At 62.3% G+C, this 17,688-nt stretch overlaps 4 protein-coding genes across 5 annotated transcripts; 2 read left to right on the top strand and 2 right to left on the bottom strand.

Annotated features, from left to right (window-relative positions):
- Window positions 1–2,037: 2,037 nt before the first annotated feature.
- REEP4 (receptor accessory protein 4) lies at window positions 2,038–4,888 on the bottom strand. Of its 2 annotated transcripts, XM_065040924.1 has the most exons (8): window positions 4,707–4,888; window positions 4,031–4,103; window positions 3,883–3,959; window positions 3,547–3,667; window positions 3,326–3,439; window positions 2,992–3,124; window positions 2,758–2,897; window positions 2,038–2,675 (listed from the first exon to the last, which is right to left on the bottom strand). In XM_065040924.1, exons 1-8 carry the CDS (start codon window positions 4,736–4,738, stop codon window positions 2,610–2,612), a joined length of 756 nt encoding a protein of 251 aa, XP_064896996.1. In that variant the 5' UTR covers window positions 4,739–4,888; the 3' UTR covers window positions 2,038–2,609. The 2 variants fall into 2 exon arrangements, with proteins under 2 accessions (XP_064896996.1, XP_064896995.1); XM_065040923.1 differs by lacking the exon at window positions 4,707–4,888 and having other exon boundaries at window positions 4,031–4,680.
- A 1,221-nt stretch (window positions 4,889–6,109) lies between these two features.
- On the bottom strand, window positions 6,110–10,598 carry LGI3 (leucine rich repeat LGI family member 3). The gene is made up of 9 exons (XM_021298974.2): window positions 10,448–10,598; window positions 9,874–10,280; window positions 9,026–9,097; window positions 8,864–8,935; window positions 8,715–8,786; window positions 8,559–8,630; window positions 8,290–8,459; window positions 8,055–8,219; window positions 6,110–7,957 (listed from the first exon to the last, which is right to left on the bottom strand). The coding sequence occupies exons 2-9, from the start codon at window positions 10,086–10,088 to the stop codon at window positions 7,140–7,142; spliced, it is 1,656 nt and encodes a 551-aa protein (XP_021154649.2). The 5' UTR covers window positions 10,089–10,280; window positions 10,448–10,598; the 3' UTR covers window positions 6,110–7,139.
- Window positions 10,599–10,748: 150 nt separating this feature from the next.
- On the top strand, window positions 10,749–12,474 carry SFTPC (surfactant protein C). The gene is made up of 5 exons (XM_021298975.2): window positions 10,749–10,971; window positions 11,073–11,219; window positions 11,350–11,490; window positions 11,570–11,680; window positions 11,796–12,474. Exons 1-5 carry the CDS (start codon window positions 10,927–10,929, stop codon window positions 11,901–11,903), a joined length of 552 nt encoding a protein of 183 aa, XP_021154650.2. The 5' UTR covers window positions 10,749–10,926; the 3' UTR covers window positions 11,904–12,474.
- Window positions 12,475–13,466: 992 nt separating this feature from the next.
- Window positions 13,467–15,517, top strand: LOC102094982 (pulmonary surfactant-associated protein C-like). Its single transcript, XM_065040927.1, has 5 exons — window positions 13,467–13,626; window positions 13,869–14,186; window positions 14,260–14,370; window positions 14,455–14,565; window positions 14,690–15,517. The coding sequence occupies exons 1-5, from the start codon at window positions 13,585–13,587 to the stop codon at window positions 14,783–14,785; spliced, it is 678 nt and encodes a 225-aa protein (XP_064896999.1). The 5' UTR covers window positions 13,467–13,584; the 3' UTR covers window positions 14,786–15,517.
- The last annotated feature ends 2,171 nt before the right edge of the window (window positions 15,518–17,688 follow it).

Genomic DNA, 17,688 nt, shown 5'->3' on the forward strand with positions numbered 1-17,688 from the left:
TGGGGGAGGAAGGTCTTACCTGCCTGGCAGTGACAAGGCGGGGGGTCTCATCCCCTGCCCAGCCGAGCCCCCCACCCAGCGCCCCACATCCCCCTCTTTGCCCTGTGGGGTGGGAGGCAGCTGAAACCTCCCCAGGGGATGTCAGAAAAATAAAAAACAGGAGAAAAAAAAAAAAAAAGAAAGAGGCTGCATTTAAACAACGGACATAATTATGCTTTTGATACCGTCTGCTAAAAATACAAGCGCCGTGCCGCGCGGGAGCCATGTGTGCGCGGCCTCACATGGCGCCCGCCTCCAACAGCTGACTCAACGGCAGGGACGGAGGGGGCCGGGGATGGGGAGGCTCAGAGGGGACAAGGGGACACCCTGCCACTGAGGGGGCTGCTCCACCAGGGACCCCCAAACTGGATGGTTTAGGGGGGTGAGGCAGCCCAAGGATGGCACAAGCATGCCACCCCCCTCTCAGTACCCAGTTTGAGATGGGTAAGGGGGAGGAAGGAGATGGGGGCTCGGGGGGTATCCAGCCACTGCAGCAGGATGCTGAGGGGTGGGTGCAGACCCAAAACAGCCAGCGGCTCTCAGGGATGCAGGCAGGAGAGCAGGGAAGCCCCAGGAGGGTGGGGGGGCCAGGGGGGCACAGCAGGGCAGTGACCTGACCCTCGCTCCCACTAATGCCTTCCCAGCAGGGAAGCTGCTTAGGAGGACATGAGCCACCCGGCTTAACGTGACCTCCCGCCACCCCAGGGGTCCGCTTCACCCCGCTCCGCTGGGGACAAACCCCCCCGGGGCAAGATGGGGACCCCACAGTGGTCGCAGCCCCCCAGGGTCAGCAGAGCCTGTCACCCCCTCCCCGGAGGGGACATCGTGGCGGGCGGGCGAACTCAGGTCAGGCAATTGCCAGGCTGGGGAGCTGCCAAGCGAGGGAGATTACGGCTTTGCTGACTGCAGCCTGGCACCAGCCCCCACGCTGACACAGCTGGGATCAGCGCTGGCACCGGGGGGACACGCTGCACCACCCCGGGTAGCTTCGGTCCCCTCCTTGGGTGTCTTTCCCTGGGGAATATACTTGCCAAAAGGGGCCAGGCGCCAGGACTCCTGGTTCCCTTCCCAGCTTGAAGTTGCTTGCATTGTGCCTCAGTTTCCCCAAGGGACAGCGGTCGGCGCTGACCTCCTGTCCCGAGGACTGACGATGCTCCAGCTGTCGTCTCACTCACCATGTGTCCCCAAACAGCCCTGGGGACACCGTGTCACTGTCCCCCATCTTCGGGGAACCCCAGAACCTAGCTGCAGTACCCTAGGTTGTATCCTTGGAGGAACCGCGTTCCCTAAGCAGCTTTAGGGGGATTATGGGCAGCCCCCTTGGCCCTTGCGCTGTCCCCACCCAGCCTTCCTTCTTCGCTGCTTTAAATAATCGTCTCTGAGACAGTTTTACTTGGTTTAATCCAGCCACCTCCACCTAATCTGCTCCAACACCCCTGCCTGACCCTGGCCAGGCTCCCTGGGGGGGACAGACACTCTCCCTGCCCTGGGAAGACCCCCCCAAAGCAAAAAAAGAACATCAGCCAGAGGCTAAAAATAAAAGTGGCCTGAGGGGTGAGGGCAGGAAGGATTGGGAGCGAGGGGATTGATGCCAAAGAGCAGGGCACTGGGGGACAGGAGAGGCGACATGAGCATTGTCACCTTGTGCCACCCTGCCTGCCCACAGAGGTTTTGTGCAGTGAACGAGTCCCCAGGGGAAGGACAAAGGGAGCTGAGACCCCCAGGTGGGACTGGGGAGCCCTGGCCGGGACAGGGCAGCTGCCAACGGCCACGGGGACAAGTCAGGATGGTGGCCAGGATGGGGACATCTGTCTGCAGCCCTGGCTGTGTGTCCCAGCTGCTGCTGCCACACCGTGGGGGACAGGGCTACTGCAAGGAGGGGCTCAAATACACCCCAGCACCCACAGAGACCAACCTGCACCCTCCCGCAGCCCCCAGCACCCCGGGGGGGCCCACGCAGCCTGGGGAAGGGGACAGCAAAAGGGACAAAACTCCCAGTTCTGAAAGTCTGAAATAACATTTATTTTTCCATGTACAAAACCCCCTTGTCTGGGAGAACATTAAAAGCCGCGTGGTGCCGGGCAGGGCACGGTCAGGCACTGGTACCCCAGTTTCAAGTATGGGGTAGGGGTCAGTCTGCAGTTTGGGGGGTGCTGGCCAAGGGACTGTGTCTTTGGTTTCAGGGGACAGATGGTACAAGGCATGTCCCCTCGCTGGGAGGATGGGGGTGTGGGGACTAAGGCACCGTGGCAGCAGGAAGGGGAGCCAGCAGAGCCTGTAGTGTTCATGGGGTGGGAGGAATGGGGGGGCTCGGACCCCACGGGAGAGGTGCCGGTGCTGACCTGCAGCAGCGGTACCTGGGAAGGGGACCGAGCTGCCCTCCCCTCCACGGGGCAGTCAGAGGTGCACAGTGCAGATGGAGAGGTCAGAAAAGGCATTTACAGTGTGATTCGGGGGGAGAAGCCCCCTCCCCAGGACTGGTTGTGGGGGGGCACAAACCATGGCTCCCTCCTGGTGCTGCAGCAGCAAAATGGCATTAAGACTCGGGTGGCGGGTTTCATCCGGGGGCGTTAGCTGTCCTGCTCCGGCGGAGCCGCTTTCCTCCTGATCCGGCTGCGCAGGATTCGGGAAGAGCCCTGGGCAGGAGGATGGATGGCTCAGGGCCGCTTTGCCCCAGCATTACAATCCCAAATTTCCCCCCCCTAGTCTCCATGGTACCTCTTTGCTCGGCGCCGTCCTCCTCGCTGCCCGCAGGCTCTGGCGGGGCGATGGCTCCGGAAAAATCTGTGAGTCTGACCAGAACTCCTCGTCCTCCGTCTCGCTGTCGTACCGCCGGGCAGCCGAGGGTGTGCTGTGTGCTGGGAGAGGGGGGGGACACACCAGCTTACATCACAGCCCCCCCCCGTGAGCATCACTGGAGCCCCAAAGCACTGTGATTGCCCCCCGGCTCACCCAGCAGCTGCCGGCGGTTCTCCTGCTCCTCCAGGTACAGGGGGTCCTGGTAGTGCATGGGGGTCTCGTCGGGGATGGAGCGCAGGTCCTGCATGCTGAAGCTGCGGAGCCGCCCAGCCAGCGCGCCTTGGCTCTGGGAGGGGATGGAGAGGATGGAAATGAGCCCCCCCAGGGCAAAAAGCAAAGCACTGGGGACATCCAGGGTGATGCCATCGCACCAGGCAGGGCTGTGACACCACCAAGAGCACCCACGCTGGGGTGGAAGTTTCCTCCCCAATCCCTGAGGTCAGAGCATCCTCAGGGACACCCAGCATCCCGTCCCCATGCCCAGTACCTTGGTGGCTGCCTGGACCGCGGCCGTGGCCGCCAGGTTGAGGCCCCTCTTGCCGAATCGCACCATCATCTCGTAGCTGCGCTCCCGGGCCTGGACGATGTATGTGTCGATCTCCTGCCGAGACAACCGCAGCGGTGCTAAGTGCATCTTGTCCTGGGGCATCCCAGGGTCCTGAGCCCCGTCCAGGGCACACGGGACCCCCAGAGCCAGGTAGCTCTTACCTTCTCCTTGCGGGACAGCGTGGGGTGCACAAATTTACGGTAGATCAGACTGGAGCCCCTCGTGTAGGGGGAGAGCAGCCAGATGACAAAAGCCATCTTCATCTCGTAGTAGAACGGAAACCTGCCAAATAGGGGGGACAAGCAGATGCTGGGGGGGGGGGGGGGGGGGGGGCAAAGGCACATCCTTGTCCCTTGCAGGAGGGTTGGTGCCTCTTCCACATGCAATAGCCACCCACAGCCCTCTTCTAGCAGGCAGAGGGGGGAGACAGCCCCTTCCCTCCCCCCCCCGCCAGGCACAGGGAGCCTGACAGACCTTCACCCCCACACCAGCCTCACCAGGAGATGAGCAGGTCAGTGAAGGTCTCGGTGGCCGAGAAGAGCGCGAAGACGATCCAGTACATCATCCAGCGGACCTGCGGGGAGGGGGCGAGCCCGTCACACTGGAACCCGGGAAGGGCCCGACCCCCCCAGCCACCCTACTCACGTATTCCCGGATGTTTTTGGTCCTCACAGCCTTGTAGGAAGCGTAGGCAGGGTAGAGCATCCCGAAGAGCAGCCTGGAACGGAGCGGTGTCCCGGCGGTGTCCGCTGCCAGCATCCCCGACCCCCCCGCAGCGCGGGCGGCGTGCCATCCCCAAACACGCACCTCGTGCTGCGGTGACTCAGCCCGGGGCACCGCCGGGGGGACCACCCACCCGCTCACCGCGACCACCCCGCAGGGGGGACGGGGCCGTGGGGACCCCACGAAGGACCCTTCGGGTGTATTTGGCCACCAGCCACCCAGCCCAGGGGTGCAAGCGGGTGACCCCAGGCCACGCTCACTGTCGCCGGGACGGGCGGGGGGGGGTGACAGCCGCTCCGGGACCACGACACCCATGTCCGGGTGCGGAGGCCTGGCTACCCCCATACAAGCGCATCCCCCAGCAATTCCTGCGTGGGGCGGCTCTGCTGAGCACCCCCCAGCGGGACGGGCACACGGACCCCCGGGGGGGCTCCCCGTTAAACAGTGACCCCCGGTGGGGCTTTGCGCTCAGCTCCCGGGGAACCCTCACCTTGACAACCCCAACCCTGCAGCTGACCCCCGCACAATGGCCACCACCCGGAACCCCCTCTTTTCCTATGCAACCCCCCGCACCGGGACCCCCCCGTCCCGCACTCACACAATCAGCCGGCTGAGTACCCAGGTCACCATGATGCGGGCGGGCCCGCAACCCCGGGCCGTGCCGGGGATCCCTGGGCTTGCAAATCCGCCTTGTACCCCCCTTAGGTTCCCCCCCAAAAAGACCCCCAACCCCCCCCCTCGCCGGAAATTAGTGCAACAAATTAAATGCTGCAAACGCGCGCCCCGCGCGTGCGTCGCAACGGTCCCCACCGCCCGCTCTTCAAACGGCAACGGCGGGCCTTAAAAGGGCAACGGCGGGCCTTAAAAGGGCAACGGCGGGCCTTAAAAGGGCAACGGCGGCCCGCAAGCATAGCGAAGGGGTCCCACACGAATAGTTGTTTTTTTAAACTGTTTTTTTTTTTTTTTTTAGAGGGAAAATCCCTTTGTGTGATGCTAGGGCCTTCTTTTTGTTTGTTTGTTTTATTGTTTGCATGGTTTTTGTTTGGTTGGGTTTTTTGTTAATGCTCAGGTGGGGTACATGTACAGCACAAGGTGCACTGAGCACCCCACCACAACACCGGGGGTGCGAGAGGTCAGGGAGGGCAGGGCTGCGGGCAAACGGGGCTTTGGGCGGAGGTGGGAGCGCTGCTGGGTCATGCCAAGGGAGTCAGATGTGCTGACACCACCCCGGCGTGTTGATTCAGTGGGGTTTAGCCTCAGCCTCTGCAAAATCCCCTCCCCGGCGCGCCTTGCTTGGGTTTATATGTGCGATTAACCTCAGGCGCCGGCTCAGGAGCGTTGCTGAACCGGGGCCAGGGCTCTGCGGCGGGTGTGGATCCCTGCAAGATGCTCGGGAGAAAAGAGAAGCTGTTTGCTCTTCCCAGAAGCAGAGCAGGGCTCAGAGCCCCCTTGGCCATGCACCCCCAGGGCACCCTGCACCCCAGTCACAGGCACTTTTGGGGTGCCAGCACCCCTCTGCACTGCTCTCCGTGCCTTAAAATCTGCCATTTCCCAGGGAGGAGTTTCAGATCCTGCAGTTTCAGGTCAAACCCAGCTCCCAAAAAAACAGCAGTGCCCCCGGGGCGCCTGTTACCTATGAGAGGATCTTTATTTGTGAGTTTAATTGGTGGTTTTTCAAATACGTGTTAATAATATAGCTGGGGGACAGGGAAATGCTCCCCTGGAAAACCAGCCAGGTGGCTGCACGGGTGCTGGTGCAGTTTGGGGTGCAATAGGATCCAGCTGGGACTCCTCTCCCTGGGGAAACACCTCCTGCTTTCCCCCCCACCGTGGGCATCTACAGCAAAAAAAGAACAAGATAAGTCACATATAGGGTATGGAGGACCCTAGAACAAGGGGGTTCCCCCTCCTGGGCTTGCTGGGCCTTCTGCAAGGAAAGGGGGGCTGTGGGATCCCCAGCTGTGATGTGACACAGGACAACCATAGGCAGACACAGGCAGGGCCGGGTGTCACGGTGTGTTTATTGTGGGGGGTGTTTCGGGGGGTGCGCACACCTCGGGTACGCTGGGTCCTGCCCGGCAGCGGGGGGACATGGGCAGAGGGACCTGCTGGATGTGCACAGAGGGGACGGCAACAGGTCAGCCCTGCTTCTGAGGGTGATGACACCCCCTCGGAGCAACCCGCCAGCCTGGAGCATCCTGTCTGCATCCTCTTTGGAGCATCCTGCTGGCCTGGAGCATCCCATTCCTCAGGGCAGCCCATCTGTATCCTCCTCAGAGCATCCCACTGGCCTCAGCATCCCATCCACCTCAGGGCATCCCATCCACATTCACATTGGAGCATCCTGCTGGCCTTGAGCATCCCATCCACCTCAGGGCATCCCATCCGCATCCTCCTCGGAGCATCCTGCTAGCCTTGAGTATTCCATCTGCTTTGGGGCATCACATCCGCATCCTCCTTGGAGAATCCAACTGGCCTGGAGCATCCCACCCTCCTCAGGGCATCCCATCTATATCCACCTTGGAAAATCCCACTGTCCCAGAGCATCCTATCCACCTTGGGCAACCCATGCACTTTGGAGCACCCCATCGGCCTGGGAGCACCCCAGTATCCCAGGAACATCCCACCCAGCCCGGGCAGCCTGTCCCTGCCTGTGCACATCCCTGCCTGCCGCCCCACTCCCATGTCCTCAGCCCCCTCGCCACAATCCCCCAGCCCCCCCATCCCTGCCAGCACCACAAAGCAGACACCCACAGGCACAGATCTGTGGGGCTGGGGGTGTCCCACCCCCCTGCCCACATCCCCCGGGCTGCTGGAAGGGTGGCTGTGGGTGCCGCTCATGGGGAAACCACAAGTCCTAGGGGGAAACTGAGGCCCGTGGCTTCCCCCAGCAACTGCGTGGGTGAATTTTGGAGGGCTAGGAGGGGGTTGCAGGCAGGAGGAAGGGGCTGGCGGGCGCATGCGTGTCCTCAGGCAGGGGAACCAAGAGCCACCTCGGGGACCCGCGAGCACCCTGGATTCTGCATCCCCGCTAAAGGCTGAGGTCCACCACCACATGCCGGTACACCAGCGTGTTGGCCTTGAAGCTGGGAGCCAGGAGGAGCTGCACATCGGCGGCCGGCACATAGCGGAAAGCCCGTGGCGCCTGCACCGACAGCTCCTGGAACTTGACGAACTTCTGCTTCTCCTCTTCCCACAGGTAGACGTGGGTGAAGGAGAAGTCGCTGCCCAGCGCCAGGTACCGCCGGCTGTCCACCGAGAAGGGCTGCATCACCATGGAGCCGCGCGACGGCAGCGTCTGCAGCTCCACGAAGCGCTGCCCTTCCCACCGCACCACCTTGGAGTCCCCGATGTAGCGGCTGAGGCAGAGGAACTGGTCCCGCTTCACCTTGAAGTGCTTCACCATCTGCACGTCCAGCATCTCCCCCACCTCCCCCTGGGGCGCGAATTGCTTCTGCGCCCGGTTCCACTGGTAGATGACGGGGGCTTGGGAGCTGCTGGAGATGATCAGGCGGGGTTTGCCGTCGTTCTCCACGTATTCCACGTCGGTGTCACGGTGCCAAGCGTGGAGGGCTTGGTGTGAGTAGAAGCCATTCTGGTTGAGGCGGTAGAGACTAGTGGAACCTGCCTTGGAGCTGTCGGCAATGACGAAGTACCAGTCGCCGTCGATCTGAAAGGCCTCGATGTCATTGGGCTTGCGGGTCTTCTGGCTGTCGATGTCTTGGATCTTGATGAACTTGTCCACGGCCGTGTCCCAGCGGTAGATGTAGGAGCCGCCGAAGAGCTGGGCCACCACCACGTAGAGCTGGTCCTGCGCCACGATGGGCTTGCAGTGCACGGCCGAGTGAGCTGCCGGGCAGGACCACGTCACACCGGGGCTGTGCCCTCCCCAAATCACTCCAAATCACCCAAAATGGGGGTCCCAACCTGGGAGGGGACGCCTTACCAGGGATGCGGTCGAAGTCACGCAGCTTGCGCTCCACGTAGTCCCACTTGAGGATGGCACAGGAGCTGGCGCTGGGCTGTGCCAGCGCAATGTACAGGTCACTGGCGTAGGTGAAGGGCTCAGCCGACACCGCCTGGAAGGGCAGCACCTGGTGCACCACGAAATCTGGGGGAAGAGGTAGTGATGAGGGTCTGGACACCCCGGAAGGGGTTGCGGGGTGTCCCTGGTCCCTCACCCGTGGTGATGCACTGGAAGTCACCCAGCGCCAGGTCGCGGATGCGCTGGCCCTCAAACTGCCCGGGGCTGCTGCAGAAGGTGGCGGGGACTGTGGTGTTGGTGCTCTCCAGCCACTCCACCAGCCACTTGATTTTGCAGTCGCAGGCCAGCGTGTTGCCACGGAGGTCCCTGCCAAGGATGTCACCAAGTCACCCCCACACCAAACCTGGAGCACCAGAACATCACCCTGTCCCCAGCCCGGTGTCCCGGGTGCTGTGACAGCCTTACAAGTCGCTCAGGATGTCCAGTGGCTTGAAAAGGTCCCGGGGCAGTGTCTGCAGGTTGTTGTTGGCCAAGGACCTGGGGGTGACACAGCTCTAGCCACAGCCAAGGGACAAAAGCCATCCCGTGTCCCCAGGGAACGCAGGACCCCCCGGTACTCACAGGTGGGTCAGAGACTTGAGCCCGCGGAAAGTGGCTTTTGAAAGTGCCTGGATGTCATTGTTCTCGATGAACCTGGATGGTGGCACAGCTGCTGATACCCCTGCCCTCCCCACGTCACCCCCATGTCCCCATGTCCCCATCCCACGCACAGGTACTGGAGATGTGAGAGGCCGGTGAAAGCGTCGTCCCCGATCAGTGTGAACTTGTTGGAGTTGAGCAGGCTGCAAAGAGAGGGGGGTGGCGTCAGCACCTTGGGGACAAGGGACACTGGGGGACACCAGGATGCTCGGCCAGCGGCATGGGGGACGTACAGGAACTGCAGAGAGGGGATGTGGGCGAAAGCCGCCTCGCGAAGCTCCGTGAAGGCTGCGTTCACCATCGTCCTGCTGGCGACATGAAGCTTCAGGGCTGCGTGGGAGAGGGGACGGCAGCCGGGGGGGCTCCACCACCCCCTGCCCTTCAGCGATGTCCCTGCTGTCACCCAGAGCATCCTCACCAGGGAGGGGTGCTGGGTGGGGGCAGTGTATGGGGAAGCATCCCCAGCAGCAATGCCCCACGCTGGGGGTGGCAGGGAGGGGACAAGGTCCTCAATCCTGCAGCGGCATCTGGAGGATACCCAGGTCCCCTGGCGCCCCCAGATGAGGTGCAAACGCACACACATGCATGCACATGCATGCATATGCATGCACATGCACACACACTCATGCACGCACATGCATGCACACACACATACATGTACACACATGCACACACATACACATGCACACACAAATGTACATGCATGCACAGGCACACGCATGCACACACACGCATGCACATACATGCACCCACATGCATCCCTGCCAGCTGTGTCCCCTTGGGGCTCTGGTCCCCAAGGTCACGGCAGACGGGCAGCGCGGCGGGGACGGGCTGCAGCCCCGCTCCGTCCCTGGCTGATGGATGGCTGCGGGTGCCACTGCTGCAGGACACTGGGACCGGTCCAGGGTGTCTCCAGCCCGCTCTGTCCCCCAAGAGACCCCCACACTGCTCGTACCCCCCCCCACACACACATTTGCAGCACAAAGAAAGGGGCTGTCCCTGTCACCCCAGAGCAACCAGCATCCTGAACCCCGGGGGTGCGACCTGGTCCCCATGGCCATCCCGCTGCCGGGGTACTCACAGCGAGATGATCTCGGGGGGTAGATTCTTGGGCACAGCCTTGGAATCCACGCAGAAAGCTGTGTCCCGGGTGCAGGAGCAGCTTGGGGGGCAAGGAGGTGGCCGGGGGGGCCTGCGACCCCCCGCTGGCAGCCAGAACCAGGCCAAGGCGAGGAGGAGGAGGAGGAGAGCGGAGAGCTGGTCCCTCGGCATCCTCCTCCAGCGCTGCAGCTCCATCCCTGGCCTAGCCCTGCTCTGGCCCCCGCAGCTGGTCCCTCTGTGCCCAGGAGCTGCGGCAAAGACTTTTATTCTATTTTTCCTTCTTCTTTCTCTTTTCTTCCTCCCCCTGCGGTTTCAGCGCGGAGGGGCAGCGATGCCGGAGGCTGGCGGAACGCGAGGCGCTGCTCTGCGGCGCACCATGCTCCTGTGCTGCGGGGAGGAGGGAGGGAAGGAGGGAGGGATGCGGCTGAGTGACAGCACCAGCATCCCAGGGGACGCGGGTCCTCGCCCGCTCTGCGGGTGTGAAAATGGGGGGATGCACCCTGCGGGGGAGCTGGCTGCTGGGGAGTGCTCAGGGATGGGGGGCAGGAGGGTACCCGCTGGGGCAATGCCACCGCAGCTCTGCCTCCCCGTTGTTGCTGCAGTGCCGCCTGCACCAGCTGCCCTGGCACCAGCTGCCCATCTGTCCCCTCCGTCCCGTCCGTTCCGTCCCAGGCACGGTGCTCCCCGCCAACAATGAGCCCAGCCAGCTCCTTCCCCGTGCCGGGGGGGGACACACATGCAGCTGCCCACGTACAAGGCTGCAGGAACCAGGGGTGCAGCACCCCCGTGCTCAGGGGTTGGGTGCAGAGCAGGGGCACGCTCTGTTTGCCTTGACCCCCCCACGCCGCCACCCAAATGCCGGGAAAGGGCTCTCGGAGGCTTCACGCCCCTTCCTCAGCTCCTCTCCCCACTCAGCAAACAGCACAAGTGGCACTTTGGCAGCTGGGGTGGCCCCCACCCTGCCCCCCCAGGAGACCTATAAATCCCCAGGCTCTGTCTGGCAAAGGGACAGGAGCCCCAGAGCGAGGGAGCAATGGACGGCAGCTCCAAAGAGCCGCTGCTGGAGGAGGCGCCTCCGGTAAGGAGCACCCATTACCCAGTCCGTGGGGCTGAGCACCCGGTGCCATCCCCGGCCCCACACCGGCGGCTCAAGCGGGTGCTCCCTTGTGTCCCCCCCAGAGCTACACGGCCTCCCACCGCCTGCCCTGCATCCCCCACCAGCTCAAGTGCCTCCTGATCGTGGTGGTGGTGGTGGTGGTCCTGGTGGTGGTCATCGTCGCCTTCCTCCTCCTGGGGCTGCACATCACCGAGACGCACGCTGAAACGGTGAGGTGGGAACGGAGTCGCAGTGTCACTGGCTCCGGTGACACATTTGGGAATAGCACCAGCCACTGGTGCTTTGCGGGGATGGGGTTTAGACCCCACAAAGCTGCCTGACCCCCCCACTGCATGGCAGGTCTTGCGGATGACCATCCATGGTCGGGACGGCGATGGGACCCCCCAGCAGCTCTCCATGAGCAAGAAGGAGAGGACAGGGACATTCGCTGTGCGGGATGGGCTCAACACCTCTGCCATGGTGGTGTACGACTATGGAAAGGTGTGTGGGGACAGGGCACGACGTGGGGGTGGTGGCAGAGGGGACAAGGATGAGCTGACCAGGGTCTGCTTGCAAACAGCTGCTGGTGGGCTACAGGTCCTGGCGTCACCACGTCTGCTATGTCACCCGCATGGACAAGGACAACATCCCGGGGTTGGACGCTGTCACCGAGACCTTCCAGCGTCGGCAGGTGGGTGCTGGACATCTGGGTGTCCCTGTGTCATGGGCAGAGGGGGCTGTTGACAAGCTGGAGGGGACACTGCCATGGCCAAGGGTGGCAGCCCCCCCTGTTCTCTCTCCCGCAGGCTGAGATGAAGGAGGTTGGGGACAATGACATCCCGTTGGCCGACCGCTCCCTCCTGGGCACCACCGTCAACATCCTCTGCAGCACCGTGCCGGTGTTCTGGGCATAGCACCAGCTGGGGGGACGGGACAGGGGGGTGGGGATGGCACTGTCCTCACGGGACATGGAGGTGGGGATGTCACTGTCCCCACGCTCCTGGTGTTGCCGGGCATCTCTCCTCCACGGCTCATCAGCCACAGCCGCTCAGCACCGCGGTTTTCCCACGGCACTTGCAATAAAAACCTGGGATTTGCTTCGGGATTCACGCCTCTGTCTGCAGAATAAAACTTGTGCCCCCACCTCCGAGTGCTGCACTTGTCCTTCCCTCCCAGTGCTGCTTTTGTCCTTCCCCTCATGTTGGCCAAATGGGGTGCCAGGGGGAGGTGACACGGCACCCCAGGGATGTCCCCCGGGGACAGATGTGTCCCTTGTGTTGGTGTGCTCAGGACAAGCCCCAGCTGAGGAGCACCAGCAGCAGCGCACATTGCACACCAGGCTGTGGGGCTGCACGGCCAGAGTCCCCCCCATGTCCCCTCCTGCTTTCAGAGGGAGGATGAGATGTCAGGGGGACCCTCTGCACCCCAGTGCACCCAGTCAGGGTCTGGGCCACCCCTCTAGGACATGTCCCCATCCTTGTCCTCTCCCCTTGTCTGTCCCCTCTCCCCTGTATCCCCCATGTGTCCCTCATCCCTTGCAGCTCCATCTCCTCTGCTCCAAAGCAGCCAGGAGCATCCTTGGGGGGTCCTCCAAATGCTGCACCCAAGAATGGGGGGGTCAACAGGGCTGGGAGGGAGAAAAGAGACCTTGGGGGGACCAAATCCATCCCCCCAGGAGCACAGCAGCAGTGTGATCTAACCTTCCAACAGGCGCTAACTCGGGGTTGTCCCCAAAGCCACCACCACAGGCAGCGAGGAGGGTCACAGCTCTTGGAGGTGACACTTTGCTGGGAACCGGAGGGAAACCACAAGTTGTCACTTGTCACCATGAGGCCAGCAGCTCTGCACCCCTAAATCTCCAGCCCAGCCCTGTCCCTGTGTCACCCCAGTGAACAGGTGGTTACTTGTCCAGGTAAGACCAGGAAGAACAGTGTCACCCTGTCCTGCAGATTGCGCCCCCCGGGTGACACGCTGGAGCTGGGACCCCCCTCACCTTGAGCAAATTTGCACTGTGTGCACTGCTGCCAGCCCCAAAAACCCCCACACCGGCAACACAAACCCCGGCAGCACCCGAGCATCCTCAGGACATGGTGACAGAGCCCCCGGGATGTGTCCCCACCCCATGGTCACCTCGCTGCCACCCCAGTTTTGCGGTTTGTGGGAAAGCTTTGATGTCCTGTTTGCTCTTGGCCCACTTTGAGCAAATCCAGGTGCCCAAGCCGGCGAAGGGACACGGGCACCGGGCCAGGTCTCGCCTTGGCTGTGGCCATCGCCGGATGCTCCAGCCTGGAGAGCAGCTTGAGGGTTTGCTTTGGCCCCAACACCGTGCTCCGGGCCAGCGGAGAGGTCCCCGTGCTTGGGGACAAGTGTCCTCGGAGCCTCTTGGCCAGCGGGTTCCCAGGGGAGCGCAGCCCCGGGAAGGCGGTCGGCAAACAGAAGTGAAGTGGATTGATCACCAGAGCCGCATCGCACCCCGAAGCCACCAACCCCTTCACAGGTGACACCCCGTTCCCCACCCCAGCATCCTGGTATAAAACCCTCTTGCTCTGGGTGCTGCAGGGCAGCCTGGGCTGCGAGGAGGAGGAGGAGGAAGCCATGGAGAGCAGTGTGAAGCAGGTGGTGGTTGAAGAGCCGCTGGTGAGTCCCTGTGACATGCAGCAGGGTGACACGTTCACACTGGGGATGTCCCTGTGCCCAGCAGAGATGCTCAGCACAGGGTTTTGCCCAGTTTATCCCAGCGAGGCACTGGTACAGGTGCGGTGGAGCGGGATGCTGCATCCCCAGAGCTCCGGGGCAGCAGGGGCAAACCCATCCCCAGCCCCTCTGCATCCCCAAACTCCCACCCTCACCCTGTCTCTCTGCTTTTTGCGTGCCCATAGGACCCGGAGAAAGGCTGCTGCAAGCCAGGATGCTGCTGCTGGCCCTGCGCCCTTTGCTGCTCCAAATGCTGCTTGCCCCGCTGCTGCAAATGCCCCAGTTGCTGCGGTTGCCACGGCTGTGGCAGCTGCGGCGGCTGCATCAAGCGGTCGCTCTGCTTCGTCCCCCGCCTGCTCTGCTACCTGCCCCGCAAGCTCCTGGGCTGCACCCACCACCTCAAGTGCCTCCTCATCACGGTGGTGGTGGTGGTCCTGCTGGTGGTCATCATCGCCGGCGCCCTGCTGATGTGGCTGCGCGCTGACCAGCAGCACGCCGATGCCGTAAGTAGGGACCCCCCGTTGTCCCCGGGGAGAGGGTGCTGCAGGCGCTGAGCTCCCCCTGTGTCCCCTCCAGGTCCTGTGGATGGGGATGATGAGGGGACCAGCCTGGGAAGAGGATGCGGCCACTTTCTACCTGGATAATGGGGATGGAAACCCGGCCACGGTCATCTATGACTACAAGAATGTAAGTGGGGAGCCCTGCAAAAGGGGGGAGGGGACGGGGAGGGGGTGGATGGGGCTGAGCTGGTGTGTGTCTGTCTGCAAACAGCTGCTGGTGAGCTACAGATCCCAGCTCCACCGCGCCTGCTACATCACCCGCGTGGACAAGGACAACATCCCGGGGCTGGATGCCATCGCCGAGAGCTTCCAGCGCCGGCAGGTGGGCACCGTCTGGGGCAGAACGGGGCATGGGGGGCACACAGTGCCTTGTGCACCCCTCTCAATGAAGAACTGGGGTGCAGCATCATGCTGCTGCCTCATTTTCCCTTTTCTCCCCTCCCCAGGCTGAGGAGAAACTCGCTTTGCCCCTGGCTGATCGCTCCTTCCTGGGTACCACTACCAGCATCCTCTGCAGCATCGTCCCCGTCTACTGGGCTTAGCCTTGCTGGGGGGGTACAAAGGGTCCCACTGCACATGGGGGGCGAACAGGGGAGCAGCAGGGACCCCCACCCACCCAGCAGCACCCTCAAAGTGCCAAGTTTGCCTCGCAGCACCCCCAAAAGCCACAGCGTTGCCGCGTCCCCTCCAGCAGCGTCACCGATATCTCCGCAGCCGCCCCCGCCAGCAGCCCCCAACCCACCCCAATTTTGGGGCCGTGGGGCTGAGTTGGGGGCTGTGGGGTGGGGATGTGGCGCTGGGGGGGCTCTGCTTTGCTGTGTCCCTGCTGCGAGCCGGTGCCGGGGCGCTGGAGGCGGTGGGTGGGTGGCTGCTTGGGCGAGCGCTGCGCTGCGCCGGGGGGACAGCTGGTTTGTCACTTAAGTCTTCTCAGCTTCGCCAAACCGAAGTGCAAAAATGAGCTTAAAAAGAAAAAACACATGACATTTAAAGAAACAAAATTCTCCGTTCCGTTTCTTCGTTCCCCGCTCCTGCCTTCATTTGCCTTGAAAATGGTTTTAGGGGCTCTGAGCAGCTTTTAGGTGAATTTCTGTCACAGCCACAGCTTGGGGACATGCGGAAGGAACCCCCTGAGCATCTCTTGGCACCAGGGCATGGGATTGACCCAAACTGCCCCGTTCCCCCTGCCAGAGCCATCGCTGCCCTGGAAAATGGATCTGTCCTGGAAAATGGATCTGTGCCCTGCACAACTGAATAAAGGAGAAGGGGAAGAACCAGGTCTGAGAGCTATTCCTGGTGACAACCCATGTCAGAGGCAGCCACGGCCACCGGCTGCTCCCCACGGACTGGGATTATTAGGACTGGGATGCTGGTGTTATTAGGATCAGGATTATTAGGACTGGGATGCTGGTGTTATTAGGATCAAGTGTTATTAGATCAGGCGTTATTATGACCAGGATGCTGGTGCTACTAGGACCAGGATTCTTAGGACTGGGATCCTGGTGTTATTAGGATTAGGCATTATTAGCACTGAGATTCTTAGAACTGGGATGCTGGTGTTATCAGGACCAGGATTATGAAGACTGGGATGTTAGTGTTATTAGGACTGGGATTGTTAGGACCGGGATGCTGGTATCATTAGGATCGGGATCATTAGGACTGGGATACTGGCATCATTAGGACTGGGATAATTAGAATTGGAATGTTGGTGTTATTAGGATCGAGATCATTAGGACTAGGATGCGGGCATCATTAGGATCAGGATAATTAGGACCAAGATGTCGTTGTTATTAGGACCAGGATATTTAGGACCGGGATGCTGGTGTTACTAGGATCAGACATTATTAGGACTGGGATGCTGGCCCAGGGCCGAGCACCCAGGGCAGACAGGGGGAGCGTGGAGCAGCGCAGCCCCCCCAGGACAGGCCCCGCCAGCAGCACAGCTGCCTCCCACCATCCCGGGGTGGGGACCACGAGCATCCCACCAGCCCCCCCGGATCCAGCCCCCCCTCCTGGCAGCCGGGGAAGCCGCTCCCCATGGGGACAGCACAGCTGCAGGTTCAGGGCATCCATCCAGGGCCTCCTGCAGCTCCGGAGCGCCCCCCCCAAAATCCTCGCCCTTCCCCAGCCTAGCTGCACCGGTGAACACGCAACGTGGGGTGTTTTTTATGGGAAAGGTGGTTTTTATGGACCAGCATCCTCCCGCAGCAGCGGGCGGCAGGCGGTGCGCAGGGTTTTGCAAGGGCTCAGCGCCCCCGCAGTTGGCTCAACGTGACCCCCCCCGTGATGAAGCAGCTGACGACAAGCTGCCAGAAACTTGGCAGGACCCCCAGGTCCTTGTGCAATAATTCAAGTGGCCCGGTTTCCGCAGCCTGCGCAGGTTTGCGGAGGGTGGGCGCTGCATCCCGGATGGGGTGCAGGCAGAGGCACTGGCAGTGCTGGGGACCGGGGGTGACATGCAGGTGGCTTCACGCTGCTCCCAACTCCCAAGCGGTTGGCGTTGCCCCTGTACCAGAAGCATTGGCCTGGGCTGTGTCCCACCGGTGGTGCCACATTGCGGAGAAGGGGGTGCAGGCGCTGCTGGGTCCATGTCCAAGGTGCAGGGTCCGGGGGGGTCCTGGGAGGGGAAATGAGAGCAAGCCCCCCACAGCATGTGCTGGAGGAACAGGACCTCTCGCTAGGAAGAGGAGCCCAGCTCATGTCACGGAAGGATGGGGACACAAGGGACAGTCCTGATGGTGCTCACTCACTGTGCTGGGGGGGGGGGGGGGTCGCTCCCAGGGGCAGGAGGAGAAGCATTGGAGGTGCCGGCAAGGAGGATTTGGGGATCCTGTGCCATCACCGGTGCGGGGTCCATGGCACACAGAGCAGCTGAGCACAGGCTGAGCGAGCCGGTCCCCTGCATGGGAAGATGCGCGTTCGGGGGCTTATTTATTCCAGGGCTCAAAAAACCAATCAGATCTCCAACACGACAGCCAGGGAAGAGGCTCCTGGGCTCCGTGGGGCTGACTGTGCCGGACCAGGCAGCTGCTTGCCGTGGGGCACAAGCCACGGTTGCCCATGGCGTCCCGGAACGGTGCAAGGAGCTCATGGCGCAGGAGCCCATGGATGGTGGAGGGAAATTGTGCAGCTTGGAAAAACCACGTCTGCAAAGGAGCTGGTCCTGGGAAAGCCAAGCTGATGCGGGGAGAGAAGTGGGGAAAAACCTGCGTGTCCCCAGGGCGCTCCCTGGGAAAGGGGTGATATCAAGGCTGGAAACCAGCAGCCAGACCCTGACATAATGGATTGACATCATCCGGGGACTCAGCCCTCAAACATCCTTCCCAGCAGAGGGATGGAAACAGAAAGTATTTCAAAGCCCGGCTTGTTTTTCACGAGGGATCTGTTTGTTTTCTCGGGAGACCAGCTAGAGGTTGGAGATGAGTTTGGGCGGTCGCTCCCCACGTTC

The sequence above is a fragment of the Columba livia genome, chromosome 25 (assembly GCF_036013475.1).
Source record: "Columba livia isolate bColLiv1 breed racing homer chromosome 25, bColLiv1.pat.W.v2, whole genome shotgun sequence".
NCBI lineage: Eukaryota > Metazoa > Chordata > Aves > Columbiformes > Columbidae > Columba > Columba livia.

What these genes read in the sequence shown, in the direction of transcription:
- REEP4 (XM_065040923.1), bottom strand. Translation starts at nt 4,453, where the DNA reads ATGGGGGTAGCCAGGCCTCCGCACCCGGACATGGGTGTCGTGGTCCCG. An exon ending in CGGTCCAGGCAGCCACCAAG is followed by an intron (nt 3,125 to 3,325) that starts GTACTGGGCATG and finishes ATCCCCTCCCAG; the next exon opens with AGCCAAGGCGCGCTGGCTGG. An exon ending in GGACGGCGCCGAGCAAAGAG is followed by an intron (nt 2,676 to 2,757) that starts GTACCATGGAGA and finishes CCTCCTGCCCAG; the next exon opens with GGCTCTTCCCGAATCCTGCG.
- LGI3 (XM_021298974.2), bottom strand. Translation starts at nt 10,088, where the DNA reads ATGGAGCTGCAGCGCTGGAGGAGGATGCCGAGGGACCAGCTCTCCGCT. An exon ending in CCCCCCGAGATCATCTCGCT is followed by an intron (nt 9,098 to 9,873) that starts GTGAGTACCCCG and finishes TGTCGCCAGCAG; the next exon opens with GACGATGGTGAACGCAGCCT. An exon ending in CTCAAGTCTCTGACCCACCT is followed by an intron (nt 8,631 to 8,714) that starts GTGAGTACCGGG and finishes TGTCACCCCCAG; the next exon opens with GTCCTTGGCCAACAACAACC.
- SFTPC (XM_021298975.2), top strand. Translation starts at nt 10,927, where the DNA reads ATGGACGGCAGCTCCAAAGAGCCGCTGCTGGAGGAGGCGCCTCCG. An exon ending in CCGAGACGCACGCTGAAACG is followed by an intron (nt 11,220 to 11,349) that starts GTGAGGTGGGAA and finishes ACTGCATGGCAG; the next exon opens with GTCTTGCGGATGACCATCCA. An exon ending in TGGTGTACGACTATGGAAAG is followed by an intron (nt 11,491 to 11,569) that starts GTGTGTGGGGAC and finishes GCTTGCAAACAG; the next exon opens with CTGCTGGTGGGCTACAGGTC.
- LOC102094982 (XM_065040927.1), top strand. Translation starts at nt 13,585, where the DNA reads ATGGAGAGCAGTGTGAAGCAGGTGGTGGTTGAAGAGCCGCTG. An exon ending in TGGTGGTTGAAGAGCCGCTG is followed by an intron (nt 13,627 to 13,868) that starts GTGAGTCCCTGT and finishes GCGTGCCCATAG; the next exon opens with GACCCGGAGAAAGGCTGCTG. An exon ending in ACCAGCAGCACGCCGATGCC is followed by an intron (nt 14,187 to 14,259) that starts GTAAGTAGGGAC and finishes TGTCCCCTCCAG; the next exon opens with GTCCTGTGGATGGGGATGAT.